This window comes from Clinocottus analis, unplaced genomic scaffold (genome assembly GCF_023055335.1).
Source record: "Clinocottus analis isolate CAN_PGR_092001 unplaced genomic scaffold, fCliAna1.0.p SCAF_1, whole genome shotgun sequence".
Lineage (NCBI taxonomy): Eukaryota > Metazoa > Chordata > Actinopteri > Perciformes > Cottidae > Clinocottus > Clinocottus analis.
In genome coordinates this window covers 361594-377946 of record NW_027175820.1, presented here as the reverse complement: position 1 = coordinate 377946, position 16353 = coordinate 361594, and the positions used below count along the sequence as shown (strand labels likewise).

At 48.2% G+C, this 16353-nt stretch overlaps 1 protein-coding gene across 1 annotated transcript in view; it reads right to left on the bottom strand.

Annotated features, from left to right (window-relative positions):
• Positions 1–412: 412 nt before the first annotated feature.
• The window catches only part of si:ch211-186j3.6 (neural-cadherin), a 250418-nt gene continuing 234477 nt past the window's right edge, over positions 413–16353 (bottom strand). Inside the window, exons 36-37 of the mRNA XM_068575994.1 lie at positions 3280–3434; positions 413–1591 (exon numbers count right to left, since the gene is read on the bottom strand). Coding sequence (XP_068432095.1) covers positions 938–1591; positions 3280–3434 — 809 coding nt within the window. The 3' untranslated portion in view covers positions 413–937. The remainder of the gene's footprint in view (positions 1592–3279; positions 3435–16353) is intronic.

Sequence of the window (16353 nt, the reverse complement as noted above, 5' to 3'; positions counted from 1 at the left end):
AGGCATAGAGGGGTGGGTATAGAGGGGTGGATTTAGAGGGATGGGTATAGAGGGGTAGGCATAGAGGGGTCGGTATAGAGGGGTAGATGTAGAGGGGTAGGTGTAAAAGGATAGGTGTAGAGGGGTCGGCATAGAGGAGTAGGTATAGAGGGGTAGATATAGAGAGGTAGGTATAGAGGGTTAGGGATAGAGGGGTGGATATAGAGGGTGTAGGCATAGAGGGGTAGGTATAGAGGGGTGGATATAGAGGGGTAGGTATAGGGGGTGTAGGCATAGAGGGGTGGATATAGAGGGTGTAGGCATAGAGGGGTGGATATTGAGAGGTAGGTATAGGGGGTGTAGGCATAGAGGGGTGGATATAGAGGGGTAGGTATAAAGGGGTGGATATAGAGGGGCCTACCCCTCTATATCCAGGGGTAGGTATAGGGGGTGTAGGCATACAGGGGTAGGTATGGTGGAGTAGGTATCGAGGGGGTAGATATAGAGGGGTGGATATAGAGGGGTAGGTGGGTTTTAGCTGCTGCGCCTGGAGCAGATCTTTTCTGACAGTGAAGCTGAGCTCCTTCACGGCGAGCAGCCCGAGTGACAGTCCCGAGCCTTTCACCTGACTGGCAGGTTTGATAACGTCTGCTACTGCAAAAAAAATGGTCATCCGAGGCGGAGGAGAGCGCAGAGCGCCGCGCTCGCCTCGCGGGGGAAACGCTTTCATCCGTCTGCCGGGCCGCCGCCTCCATCGGCGGCGCGCTCATCAAACCGGGAAACACTTTTCTGTGTCGGCCGTCGGCGGGTGACGGGTGTGGAGCGATCGCTCTGTCGCTCGGTGTCTCTCATCGCCGTTTCTCCCCGCCTCCGTCGTGGCTAATTGATTGTCTCAGGGGGCGGGGCCCCGCTGCCGGGGGTCCGTCCGTCCGTCCTGTCAGTTTTCGGGCGTCCGAGCTCAGAGGTCGCTGGCCTCGGCCCGCTCGTACAGCGCCCGCAGCTTCTCAAAGCGGGGCCCCCACTCCCCGAGCGTCTCCTCCCTCCTCCCCTCCGCCCCGCCCTCTCCTCCCCCGTCGCCTCCGCCGCCGCCGCTCCCCCCGTCCAGCCCCGCCGAGCTGAAGGAGCTGAGCGAGCCGGCGGGCGAGCCCCCTCCCTCGGTGGAGAACACCTGCAGGGAGTCGAAGGGCCCCGTGTCCGGGTGCTGGTCGGCGTCGCGGATGATCTCGCACAGGTAGCGCGCCAGGTCCTGGCTGGAGAAGGACAGGGAGCGCCGCGCCAGCTGGGAGGGGCGCGCCTGGCCCTGGGCCGGCAGCCGGGTGGGGGGCATGTCCCTGCGGAGGCCGCCGTTCGTGGCGGCGGAGGAGGCGTTGGAGGAGCCGGAGGCTGCCGAGGGCGGCAGCGTGGTGGAGCTGGACGTCCGGCTGAGGGGGTCCAGGGATTGGGCGGCGGCGGCGGCGGCGGGCGGGGCCGGCGCCGCCTGGTGGAGGAGGTGGTGGTGGTGGTGGTGGAGGGGCGGGGGAGGGTGGTGCAGCGCTCTGGAGCGGCAGTACTGGACCGACTGGGCCGGGCTCGGCTGGAGGGACTTCTGCAGCTCCGCCATGTCGTAGGCATTCTGGACACACACACACACACACACACACACACACACACACAAGACCAGGAAGAGGCCCAGTTAGCAGCAGAATGAGCAAACACAGGAACGAGACGGAGTGAAAGGAGGAATGTCTCGAGGGAGGAAGATGAGGCAGAAGAAGATGAAATGTGACGGAGCAGGAGGATGAAAAGAAGAGCAGGAAAACAATCAGCTCCCACATTACGTTTAGCGTGAATGTTCCACCTATTTAAGTTTTCAATCTATCTCCATTTACAGTCTCAGAGATGTGGTGGTGGAGTTTCTGTGCGTGTAAGAACAAAAGGATTTAAAGGAGAAGAAAGTGCGTGAGTGCAGGTGATTCAGAAGAGATGAAGGGCGTCTCCCTCCTCTTCATCTCTTCATCACCGGTGGGTTTACGAGCTGCCTTCACTTTTCATATCTATACCGTAAGAGCCAATCACTTCTACGCTAATGGATTCAACCCAAACAGTAACCACGGCAGCGGAGATGGAGGAAAACAGAGAGAGAGATGTAGGAGGAGGAGGAGGAGGAGGAGGAGGAAGAACCGCTCCACACGGAGGTGGTGTGGGTCGCTTTGTGAAACTGATTATGTGACGGTGGAAAGTGCTGATTTTATTCCTCCAGAGAGCTTTCAAACAAGACTCTTGAGAATCAACGGCAGCATCCGCTATAGGGGATGAGAGAGTGTGTGTGTGTGTGTGTGTGTGTTTTCAGGTACTGACAGTGTGTGACAGCAATCTGTGTATTCAAGTAATTTTTCTACTCTGTGTGTGTGTGTGTGTGTGTGTGTGCCGCATTTATTTGTTTCAATCAAGGTTGAGATATTATGCAAGCCTTTCAGCCCGTTGAGTGCTGGTGGGTTACAGAGGCTGAGAGAAACGTCACGTGGGCATAATTCAAGTTCTCCGGCCAACATAACACATATATCTTCTGACTCCACGGCTCACACACCACGTCGGGGTGTGCGAGTCACCGGCAGAACAAGACAGTCGTGACCTTTTCCTTCTGGTGTCTGACTGTTGTTCGGTCAGATTTTAAACCCAGCAGAGCGCCGGGAAACTTCTGCTTTCACAGAGTTTGTGTGTTACGGCTCGTTCCCTTTGGCCCCGCCCCCCAGCGCCTGATACCCAATCACACGCCCCCATTAGCATGCAGGAGAGCTCTCAGAGAGTTTAGTCAGTGACTCGCTAACCCTCACGGGAAGAGGCTCAAACAAACACAGGACTTTCAAGCAGGAGACCGGTTCTGATGCGTCTGTGACATGTTCACGTAGTCACTTTAAGGCCAATCGTGATATTTTGCCTTAACCTTTACCTCCTGAGGCCATGCAGTGTTTTAGAAAGTCACGCCATTGAAATGAAGTCTTAACTAACCTTCAAACTAAAGAACTGAGGACCGGACAAAATGTTCTTACTCGGCGTGTTGGTTCTCATTTTGCAGCAAGTACAAGAACACACACACACACACACACACACACACACACACACACACACACACACACACACACACACACACACACACACACACACACACACACACTGGAGTGTTCTATTCCAAATGTAATTGACTGGATCGTCTATAAAACTGCTCCAATGTATCCATTGAAATATTTCATCTTCCTGCGAGCATGCGTGTGTGTGTGTGTGTGTGTGAGAGTGTGTGTGTGTGTGTGTGTGTGCGTGTACCTGGTCCTCCTCCCCGCCGCCCTCCTCGTCATAGTTCAGGACGTTCTCCCGGATGTCCTCCCAGCCGTCGTGGTGGGCGGAGACGTGGTACACGCCCTCCTTCAGCCCCTTGTAGCTCCTCCAGCGGGTGTAGAGGAAGATGCCCAGCAGCAGCACTGCGGAGGACACACACAGTTGTGCAGGCTCATCAGTGCCGCAATTAGCATCATAATTCCTATGATTATGACCCTTCAGCCAAATGAAGGCGCGGCCCCGGAGAGGAGCCGCTCGATGGCGTCGGCCTCGAGCGTCGCTCGCACACACAGAGCTGAGACGTGATGAAGGGTTCACTCATCGCACCGCTGCTGCTTCACAAAATACACTCAGGACTTCAAGGAGTTTGCTTGTTACTCAGGTGATGTGTTTGGGTCCAGTCTTACTTAACACACACACACACACACACACACACACACACACACATTTCACAAACTTTTAAAGCAGCACGCTGTTTCTCTTCCTGTTTACAGGAGCGCTGACGTCCAGGAGTCCACAGCGCCGGATAGACAGAGTGAGGGATCCAGGAGAGCAGCAGGTGTGTGTGTGTGTGTGTGTGTGTGTTTCACAGCAAACACACTGTGTGACCTCCAGCAGACGTGGAGTAACAAAGCCTCCATCTGGAGTCCTGTATCGTTATTGTACCGATTGAAACCGTTTCTTGTTGCGTGTGATCGTTATGTTTGTACATTGAACTGCGTTTTGGGGGATTTGTGCTCAAAGTCACCAAATTTTGCACATTTCGGTGAAAATAGCCATCTGCTATAGGCGTACACAAAAAGTACCAAGAAATGTCTCTCTAGCGCCCCCTAGAAGTTGGACCAGCGACGCCCCTCATTTATATATAAATGTAGTTTTATTTGATTAAATGCGACATAATATATTATAGTTTAATATCATCTTCTGTTTGGGCATTTATTGAGAACTAACAGACTATTTCCTTTGTTAGTCTGTGAAGTAAAACAAATATCAAGTGTTTAAAAGATATATTTTGTAATTTGTTGTGTCTTTTCTTTCTTGTTAAACAACGTGACATCATTGTGGTCGCAGTGTAACTCTCCAGTGTCTCAGATGAACAGCAGAGATGGATTGGGTCACAATGTTCACGTCACATCGTTTAAAGCCTCTTCCATGTTCATCAGTCACTAAATATATAAAGGACATAACTCATCAGAGCTCAACATGACTGAACTGTCAGATGTGCCAATTACCAATACTTACACAATGATACTTCAATTGCGAATTTCATAGACATCCTCATTCCTTCCCGTTCTCCAATATCTTAGCAGTTAAGGTTAATTAGAAGCGTGTGATTGCATGACAGGCCTGCAGGCATGAGCCTCCCTTAGATAACAACCACAGCTGATAGCGGCATACATTACAGAGATAGATGCACGGATGCTAACGATGCCCCGGCCAATGGAAACAAAGACAATTAGTGGCCCCGGCGTTTTATTACAGCTACTTACGTTCCAGTAATTGACAGCTTTAAAATGTGAATTATTCACGTTTCACTTGCAGGGGTTGTTAACTTTAATTAAAAACGGGATGCGAGAGAAAAGAAGGGATTGACTTCAATTACACCTTCAGGGGAAAAAAGAAAGAATTGAGATGTAACTTAAGTAAAAAGCAGATTGTAGGCACTCGTTTGCATTGACAGCGAACACACACACACACACACACACACACACACACAGTTCAACCAATTTCCTACTCCAGCGTCGCTGTGATCCTCTCTGATGCTTCACAAAGCCCCGGTGCCTCGTCTCATCCGTCACCTCGTGCTTTAACACTTCTCATTCCTCGAGTCCCTCCATCCTCCGGCTTCACAGCCTCCGTCTCTCTGCAGCTTTCTCCTCCTTCTTTTAATGCAGCGCAGCCTTTTGTCTTTAGCGCTGCAAAAAGAGGAACATGAAGACTCCTCGGTGCAATGTGGAGACGATATTTAATAATTTACAACCACATATGATTAATTGAGGCAAACTGAATCATTCTCGCGGTGATGCTTGTTTTTCGAAATTATTTTTCTGTTCACGGCCGAGCCGCCGTTTAATCACATTTGACAACGGCAGCGATCGGGCACCGCGAGCCATTTCCAACCGGCAGCGCTATAAATACCCCGACTGTTCAAATCCCATTAATCAAAGGTGTGTTATCAATGTGAAAAATCTGTGATCTTAAACAATTCAAACACATCTTCTGAGCGCTCTCTCCTTCCCCGTCAGCCTCTGCTTTCTCCTCATCCGCTCGTCTTTTCTCCTCCAACGCGAGTAGAACCGGAGCCGCTCCATCACGTGAGCGCACGGAGAGACAGTCAAACTCCCCGTGAATTGATACCAGCCCATTAAACAGCCGCCCTCTGACAACTCTGGGAGAGTAAATTCACTCAGCCAGAAACCCGCTGCACAGCACGAGAGGAGAAAAAAAAAAAATCAATGTTCATTTTCGGTCAAATTCACCACAACTCCGGCGTCAAGCCAGATTCATACGTTTGAATTGTTTCAAGAGATTCGCCGTTCTGTTTTGAGAGTGGAGCGACGCAGGAGGAGACGACGGGAGAGGAAATGATGAACAACGTGAGAGACGCTGCAGAGAGGCCGTGATGTTACAGAAGCAATGATGTTATAGAGATGTTACAAAGATGTTGTAGAGGTTGTGATGTTGTAGAGGCAGTGATGTTGTAGAGGCAGTGATGTTGTAGAGGCAGTGATGTTGTAGAGGCAGTGCATTGGTAAAACCTCGACAGCAGCGGTCCTCATACTGTGCTTTGCCCAAAGACAGAGCCACTGTGCTCAGCTAGCATGGTTAGCATAGCATGGTCCATGACAATGTGAGGCGAGTGGCTTTTAAAGCTCCATCTTGAATCCTACAAATAAGAGCATCAAGCAACTGTCGGCTGACACAATTCACTATTATTTGATTCATTGAAAAATGAATATCTCCCACAAACAACTGAATCCAGCAGCGTTGTTAACCTGTTCTATTTGCATATTCAAACACACACACACACACACATATACATATATATATAAAGCAAAGCATATACACATATTGCATATTCTGTCCTGTGTGCATTACATTTCATGATGCATCAACATGCACTGTTCTTTAAATTCCCACTTTTTTTCATAAGGTAGACTCATTTTTTGTGCGTGAATGTCACAACAAAACAAAATTAGAATCCATTCAAATATCCTTTAAAATAGTCATTTAATAAATAATAAATATGTGTAAGTTCATAAACTTCCATATCAAATCAAACTCGGCGCTGTGGCTTTCAAACAGAAGGCGTCGTGCTGGTTACCTGCTAACCAGGTTAGTACTCAGCTGAGCTCATGTTGCACAGGTTGTACGTCACGGATAAAAGGTTGAGAAGTATAAATAAAGTTCTGGAGTACAGGTCTGTGCGATGCTGTCAGCTGTGTGGAGGAACCAACAAGCAACACACTCCACTTGGACTCATTAGGACTTTCTCTTCTTCTCTTGGTGAAGTGAACAAAGACGGCATGTGATGTGAACAGAAGCTCACAATGAAACCAGATCCTGAGCTGCTGTGAGGACGACTGCACGACGACTGCACGACTACTGCATGGATCAATGTGCATTAGGGCTTAGGCCTGTATGGGGGGGGGGGGGGGGGTAAAGGGGCGGCGGGGGGGGGGGGGGGGTAGTACATACAGTCTATACACAGACTGAGGAGATGAAACTGCAAATATAAGAAGTCTTGTCCTGGTGTAAGGTGCTGGAGTTTATGTCTTTATGTGTTTACATTCTCCTCCCACCAATGTGTGTGTGTGTGTGTGTGTGTGTGTGTGTGTGCGTGTGTGTGTGTGTGTGTGCATGTGTGAGCTCCATGGGGAATTCAGCATGGTAGCTGGAGGTCAGGGCGTACAAGATGAATCTGCCCTGTTCAAAGGCCTCTCTGGAGGCCAAACAGAGGAATGGAGAATTTGATCGGCATTGTGTGTCTGTGTGTGTGTGTGCGTGTGTGTGTGTGTGTCTGTGTGTGTGTGTGTGTGTGTGAGAGTGAGCCTGAAAAGAGAGATTATGTGTTTATTTGTTTACACTGCCTCCAAGGTACCGAGGTCTCTTTGACCATCACTCCTCTTTTTGTTCATCTCTCTCTCTCTCTCTCTCTCTCTCTCTCTCTCTCTCTCTCTCTCTCTCTCTCTCTCTCTCTCTCTCTCTCTCTCTCTCTCTCTCTCTCTCTCTCTCTCTCTGCTCAACTCAAACTGCTGCTGAACGGCTTTTAAAGAATTAATCTCAAAGATTTCTACATTTGGGTAAATATCTGTTGAATCACTATCGCTGGATGAGGCAATGCGATGGTGATTAAGCGTCCGGCCCGCTGATGAAAGCCTCGTGCGTTTGCAGCATCACGAACTCGGTATGCAACACTAGCGTGGAAAAACACGACCAGTCTGGATCTCTGGATGTGCAGCGAGTGAGGTCCAACAACACACCTGCAATTACAGCTTATCAGATAGAGATCAGATGATATTTTAACTAAATCTGTTGGCTTTTAACAGTAACCACGAGAAGACACACCCCTGCTGGAGCTCTATTTAACATTCAGAGCGTTCACTCAGCAGCGAGCAGCGACCTGCTGTGAGCGTCGTCTCTCTGAGCAGAGAGTAAAGTGTCTCTCCGTCGGTGTGTGTTGCTCTCAGAGCGTCTACTTGCTCTGCCGGCCGGCTGCCTGTCGTCTGTCCTGCCCTCTGGTGCCCCCTCAGGTCAACGCCGACCGCACTGTCAGCACATTTGACCATTATGTGCTCTGTTAGCGCCGTTAGCTGTGAGCCGCCGGCTTGTGCGCGTATGGGAGAAATTTGCCTCCGGGGTTCATTTCCACCTACATCGTGCTGTTTTTCTAAACCTAACTGAGTAGCATAGCCTAAACATATGGAGATTCCTGACAGAAAAAGCCCCGAAGGCAAAGTAAATGCCCGGCTCGCCGTCGCCATTTTGAGAGAAATGTTCCCAATCTCGTGTCTTGCACCTACCAGATAATCCTGGACCCCTGGTGGGTGCTTTGGGCAATCTGCACCGAGTTAAATATGAAAAGTTCTCACGCAAAACCAAGTTGCTTCACCGTGCCGGTCCTCGACAGCAACTGGGAGGTTTGAAACAAACTCATTTGAGAAGAAACTCCTGAAATTCACCGATGACTGCCAACGACTGAGTGGGAAACGTGTCATTATTGAACAGGCCGTGGGTTGGACGCCCTGCAGAGGCCTCAGGAGATCAAACCCCGCCCCTTCTACTCAAGACCGGCGGCACAACATGGCGGCTCCGTGACGAGCAGGGAAATCCACTGCAGCTCGGTTCAAGCGGCGCTGCTGCGGGATGAGTGCGTGCGTAATGGGATTTCCAGTCAGACGATCAATATCCGAGCTGCCCTGCGATGAGATCAGTGTCTACGAGTCCATCAACACAAGTCAATAACGCTGTATGGATTTTAGCCTCATCAAACTATAATTCTGTTTACCGCAGCCGTCTGTCTCTCTGCGCTCGATTCATCGCTCCTCTTCCTCTCGCCGCTCTGGCTCTGTTCGTGCCATCGGACCAATTTGTTGCTGATAATAACCTGCTTCAGGTGTGACGAGCTCCTTCATCGGTTCCTAGCATCAAACGACTGCGTCTAATGATGGAGTTGAACAATGACAAACCACTGATTGCTTCGCTGTTTCTTTCCAGCTCAGTGAAGCAGTAAAGCTTTCCATGGAAAGAGAATACAAAACCTGATCCAGAGGCAATAGCTGTCCGTCAGCTCGTCCACATCTTCCTCCACCTTTTGCTCTCTGAAGGGAGCGATTGTGTCCTCCCTCCATTTGTCTAGTTTATAGATCTAATTGAGCCCTTCCTTAATATACTTGTATCTCAGCTACACTCTTCCGAAGACGCTGATATGAATATAAACCCACTGTGACGTGCACAGAGACGGTTTGAACCTCTGCAGCACAACATACATACTTCTTTCTTCTTTACTTCTCAAAGTACTTTTAATTCAGTGTGTGTTGTCCCTGCACGCCTCACATCAGCATGCGCCTCGGTCCACTGAACTCTGTTATTGTCTAGTTCAGGTAGGAAGTTCAGCTCCTCGGGCACGTGAAGCTTCCCATCGTCCAAAGCAGATACACGCAGGTGTTCAGAGACGCATGTGGACGCATTAGTGCTGAAATATGAATGCACAGAGTGTCCAGACAAACAGCAGCTGCAGAGATCAACTGTCAACGGACCGTTAAGTTTTGAGGAAAGTACTGCGAGCCCAACAACAGGAAGACATGAAGGACGCTGAACTTTATCCTCCATCTGCTCTTTTCTTTGACTTATTTTGAACAATGAATTAAATGCATAAGTTATGGATCAGTGAGAGCCGACAGAGAATCCTACCAGCTCATGGTTTATGTTTTACACAAGTTTAATGTTTATGAATAAAAAGCATGATAAACTGCTAAACAGCTAACGCTGTTAGCAACTAGCAAGATTAGAAAGTCCAGCATCTGCAAAGAGACAGATGTTACACGTGGAGACCAGAATCAGAGCTAAAAGGAGAGACACTGCTGGACTTTCAGGAACACAGATTTGACATCTGCAGGATGTGTAAACAACGAAGAAATAAACAAACAACAAAACAGAGCCATGTGGCGTTTAGATACAGACACGGTTCAGCATCCGGTGAAGAGATGTCTCCTCGTGGAGCACTTCTTTAATTTAGTTCTGGGCTGATGGATGACGCGTCACAACCAGGATCTCAGTTATGAGAACAGTTAAGATCTTAAAATGGTTATTGTAATACACGGTTACCGGCAGCCAATCAGATGTAACGAGCAATAATTAACCTCTAAAGATGGAAGCGATGAAGACTTTAAACGTTACCTTTGCACGTCAAAGTGTAATAATAGTCCAATAACTGAGGAACATTCAGATTAAATTATTTTTATTAACCGGCCAACAAAAGTTTTCCTTCAACTGAACGTATATCAGGAGAAAAGAAAGTAAAATTATACTGAACATAGTTCAAATGTTTTATTGCCTCAATATAAAATACATCACCGACTGCAATATATATATATATATATATATATATATATATATATATATATATATATATATATATACACACACAGGTTGTACTTGATAGAAGAGCAAACCAATCAACGCTATGAGAATGTTTTGTATTAAATGCTGTTGTGATGCTTTGTCTTTTCTTTTCTGCTTCGTTAAATGTTTGTGTGAGGAGGCTTTATGTATTCATGTATATGTTATATTGACGGGTCGGAGCATTCATCTTTCCAAACGAATCAGACTGAAATGACTGAATGCATACGTGAACTCCTTCACCTTCCCTCCACTGGAGAAGCAGACTTCCCTTTCAGGCTAATTATCTTTGACTCGCACTGCTTTGGTGGATCATAATGTCCTGTCTTCCTCCTCCGCAGAACATCCAGCACCACGTGGCTTAAGAAGTATTAATGTTCTTTCAGACGGAGAGATCTGGGTGTTCTGCAGAATATGAAGAAGGATCTGGAGGGAGCCTCGCAGAGGCTGTCGATGTTTAGTCAAGATTGAAACGGGTTGAGGCCCCGAGCGTCAGACCGCCGCCGTTTGCAGCACTTACACAGCAAACATCGACTTCACTCTAATCATTTAAGTGAAATTAACTGTGTTTTGCTTTTGGGCATTGTAAGCTGATTGTCTTTGTCTGGATGCTGCTGTTTCAGGCAATTAAAAAGGGAATAACCTCAAAAAACAGTGTACAACTTCAGACTATAGCATCATGCGCACATCCACATTGTGTTGCTTGTTAGAAGACATCATGCTAACTTTACAACATATATTAAATACCTTTGTGAGAGACTCATGGGAGTTTCTCTGCCAGTGAACACATCAGGTCTTAAAGACAAGACTCCAGGCAGTTCTACCACATTTCAACAGTTTAATTTGCGGACTAAAGATGTGTCATAGGTTCAAAAGCATTTTATCAGGCAATCAAATCCACATGAAACTAGTTTCATTGGCTCCAAACCAAAGAGGTTTTGTGGCCTGAACCTCATCCTGTGGAGACAGAAGTGTATTTTGGAGCGACGCTACGCGTGCAACGACACGCTGATTGACACGCCGTCGCTGGACGGTGTGCAGCCTCCTGCCTCCGACCACGAGCAAGGCATTGATCTGTAACGTGTTGAGTAATCGGCTCAATCGTCACTCTGAAGTGTAAAACACAGTCAGCTCTTCTCTAACCGACGGGAAGAGACTGAAGACACGGCGTGCTGCAGCACATTAACGCGAGAGCCGAGCTTCACTTTGGCCAAGTTGCTTCCAAAATGACTTTAATTGACGAATCGATAAAATGTGTTTAACGATGCAAACTTCCTTCAAGTGAGCAGGGAGCAACAGGGGACGGGTTGCTGGTGCTGAAGCCCAGAGACAGTTTATTCGTCATTAGCTGGAGTCCATGCAGCTTCAGACACGTGACCAGAGTAAAAATAACTTCCACTAGTAACCCCGTATGCTAAACTCAGCTTCAGGGGCAGCAGCAGCATCGCCGCCTTCTTCCAACTCAGAAACATTTCCAGAATCAACTTTTCCAGTAGAGCAAAAGTTTTAACCAGGAGGAAAAGTTCAGTCCATGTAGCTCAGACACCTCAAAGGGTTACCTGTTGCTTTCAGTGTATAATCCTCTGTTTGGTTTACAAAGCGCTGGCTGCTCTGGCTCCACAGTGCATCTCAGACATGCTGTCACTTTCTAACCCCAGCAGGTCTCAGCTCTCCACAAGGTGAAAACCCCCCAATGTGCCTAGAGCACTTTCCATGTCTAGTGGGGTGGCATTCAGTATTTATGCAGCTGCAGAATGGAACAGTTTGCTGCTTTCACACGGCTCTTTTCACTCCAGCGTGTTCTTAACTGAACCCGCCGTATGTTTACAGTATGCTATGGATGGATCTGTATGTGTGTGTGTATGGACGTCTTCTTATTGGCAAACTGTTTCTGTATTGTTTTGTCAAGCAGTTTGTCACGTCAACTTAGGAAAACACACCAACTCAAGGTGGGAAGCGGCCACCTGGTTGCTTTCTGCATTGCTCTCCTGAAAGGAAGAAAAAAACAAAGTCTATTTTTCAATTCCAACGCTCTCCATTGGCCGCCGGATTAAAGACTCTATCATGCAAATAAAAAACATAGTTTTTAGTCTACCACATGTTGAATGCACAAAGATAACCTTGGAAACATCTTGACCTTGAAGGAGTTTGATGTGAAAGAATCAATGGCAGCTCTCACTGCTCCGCTCATCTGGGAGAGCAGATTGTGCATCCAGTTTGTGACTTATTGACCAACTTTGTGTCCTTAATCTGATATCCGTCTCTAATCTCTGCGCTCTGCGTCCGTCTGGCCGCTTCAGGCCCGTCAGAAGCTCCTTGGTTCTACATCCTGATGACAGCAAACAGCTCTGAACCGCCAGATGCTTGAGGGTCTCTCGTGTGCACCAATGTGTGGTTAATGTAACAAAAAGCTTTGTCAATAATGTAAAGCATATGCACATCTGCATGTAGCAGGTTGGTCCTTTCAAAACAAAAGCCTGGATGCTACTGTCAGCGTTATGGGGCTCCATATGTGGCATGTCATCATACTTAAAGCATCTGTTCTGCATGTATTTGGTCTTAAACCAAAGCTTTGGACAGCTACACATAGAGGGGAAAAAGGGATGACTAAAGATATTTAAATCTGCGGGTATCATAAAGTTGTTGAGTCATTTGATTTCATCATTTCATAAAATGTCTACGTCACGGTGGTGCAAGAGGAAAGTCAAGGGATCAAATATTTAGTCATCCTCTGGAAATCCTGATTGCTAATTTTTGCTGCATAAAACCCGACTATGTATCCTCTTTTATTAAAGTTGACTGTACAAGACAATACGATCAAAGTGAATGTCTTCATGTGAGTTCTGCTTTAGAGTGGATTTTGTCTTAAATCCTATCATAACATTCTCAAAAGAACATCCTTTTTTCCTCTTCCTCCTCACTGCATCCAGACTGTTGCCGCCTCCTTTTGTTCTTTCTGTTCAGGCATTTTAAGACCGTACGAGCGGCGCTGGGTGAACGTGCTCGCTGCTGCTTAAATTTCAGAGGAACACACGACCCATCGAGCGAGGAACGCTCCACCGATTGAAATTACTACCGAAATCCCCCGGAGCATCGATCTCAATTCCTGCAGGTTCGGGTAAACAGAACCTTATATGCCTACAAATCATGTGATTAAACACTGAAAACACAGCGGCGCCTCGGCGGGATCAAGGTCGCAGCGTCGCGTTTAATACCAAAGCCCAGAGCCGCGTTTCAACAGAGACATCGTGGGATGGCGGTTGGAAGAAAGAGGAGGAGAAACGATCATTTGAACTGTGTGAGTCTGGGAGGAGAGGCGCTGCCCTCCGAATCACAACGAGACCGAGGAGACGCGGCCGGCGGCGGCGTGGCATCGACGCCATCCCTCCCAGTGGCGTGCGGAGCGCCGACTCCGCTTTGTAATCTCTTCAGCTCCCTCTTGTTGTTCTTCTGGTGCCGCGTCCTGTTTTATTCTGTCGCTCTCTGATCCGCTCCCTTCTCTTGTCTACAGACCGCTCTGTGCCGCTCGGCTGCATTGTCCTCAATTAAACAACACGCCGTCGCACCGGCGGCTCGTTCTCCGAGTACGACTCGCCCCGAGGCGCTTTCTCAGCTGAGGATCCGTCAGGGATACGAACACAGAGCTAAAGGTGCGGCCGTGTGAATATTCAACAGGCAAAACAGACAGACTGACGAAAAACATTTACATAAAATGTGGATTTTAGCGAAAGACGAGCACACACCAGCGCGTTGCAGTCCGCCCGGCCGCCGGCCCGAGGCTCTCAGCAGCATCTACATTCCTTACCTGCAACTCCTCCGGAGACTTTCTAAGCTCTCGAAATAGCTCGTGTCAGTTCTTTTGCTGGCTTTAAGCTATATAATATAGTTTATGATCAAAGGAACATGCAAATAATCTTTTGTAGGCCTCCAAATAAACCAGTTGCTATTTTATGGACTCAGTACTTTATATTCATGAACCCCGACCTGGATTCAACAAATGCTCCTTGAGCCCCAATTCAGTGCGTGAAGACACACACACGCATGACCAAACAGACAACGGCATCCTCCCCCACAACCCTGCAATAATAAAAAAGGTAATATTAATGATGCATTATGATGTCCATATTGTCCGTCCTCAGAATCAGCTGCTGTCCACACCTTGTGTGTCTGTTTGACCTCAGTTAACGTCTGCAGAGGAAAAAGACAAACGCTGCTGTCAGACTGCTGTGAATACAGTCGTACCGTACTAAGAGTTGTCTTTATACTGGTGACTAAGTGACGTGACGGAGTCTGCATCGCTGGCCTTAATGCCTCTTAACAGCTGGTTGAAGAACATGCATTATCATCATTGTTATCATGTTGTCGAAAGATAGTTTGCTGAATCCCACATATTACCAATCGAATCCATTTGGGAAAATTCATGCGGCGATAACCGCTCGGGCCGTCTCGAGAGTCCATTTCATCAAATAGAAATTGGCAAAAAAGAAATGATGAAAAGCAGCATGAACCACGACCTCCAACTCAACACAGACTCACGGCTCGGGTCCGTCTGAGAGGCGGCGTCTGAAGTGAGCACAGGGCGCTTCATCAGCGCGGTTCGGGCTGCCGCGTCTGAACTTGTGAAACAAACTACCTGCAGCTGGCGGAGCGATGACCCCTGCTGTGGGTGATGTCACACGAAGCCTTCTCGTGGAACGCACCGTTACTGAACGCCTCTCAAAACTCAATTGAAAAGCCGGCGGCCTGCTGAGAAGAAGAAGTGCAGACTTTTGACGCCACCAGGCACCAAAGGCCATCATCTAAATTGCCTCCATGAGCTGCGTGTCGCAGCCGCTCAGCGGGCTGGTGAGTGGGCCTCATCAACAGGCAAAACCACAACGAACCCCCACTTGTTCTTCCAGACAATTGGAGACGGTCCCTTTCCCCTCGGCAGCAGCGTCTTTGCTTCAAGTCGTTCTTTCCTCCTTTTTCCCCTCGGAGGCTCGTCCAGGCTTCACGCCTGTGAGGTGATATTCTGCGCCTGGGCTGTGGACAGCACATGAATGTCTCTGACCTTTAGGACGCACTCCTCAAACGCTCTGAAGGACCCACTAAAACCCTCGTTTGACCTTCGCTCGCCGTTTACTTCTTAACAAATGTGCACACAGATGATGCGGCTGCAGGTGTAACATGAAGACGTGGAGCCTCAGATAAAAGGAGAACCATATTGGGATTATTTCATCTCAAAGTGCTGCGTGTTGTCGGGCCCTTGTTAGTCTGAGTGTGATCACATCGTCCCGGGGGTCTTGCTATATCCACTTCCCTTTTCAATAAGCCTCTCGGGGTAAAGGAAGGCGCTAATTATCAAAGAAACGTCGAGCACGTCATTAAAAAAACATCTGGTACACTATCACAATCACAGTGTGTGTGTTTGTCTTTTTGAATGTAGGAGGATGACAAGCGTGTGCATATCTAGTGTTACTTTGCACCGCAGCTGGATTCTCACGTTATCGTGCAAAAATCCAGCATTTGGGACTTTGAGTACTGCGTTTGTGTGCCAGCCAATCAGCATCCCGCGAGGAGCGGCGTGGTTTTATGAGACGACCGCTCAGTCAAAGCAACAATGGCGGCTCCTGAAGAGGTGAACGCAGCAGCATCGGTGAGGACGAGCGGCGGGAACGTCTTCACTGAAGGAAGAGCAAAGAACAGGCGCTGAAGGCTCTTTGTTGAAGAAAAATGTGTTTTCGCTCACGAATGGCTTCGGCAAGAGTTTGATTGACAGATGGATTATCAAATTACCTGCCAAATATTTGTTTTTGCAAGTGCCTGCTGTTTTTCAAATTGTTTGCGTCGAGGGCTTCTCACGGGGATCTGTGTAACAAACCACCTGGCACGCCAAGTCACCTCTACTGCCGACTGTCTCACAGAAACCACGAGCATCGAGTCAGACCGTGAAACCAA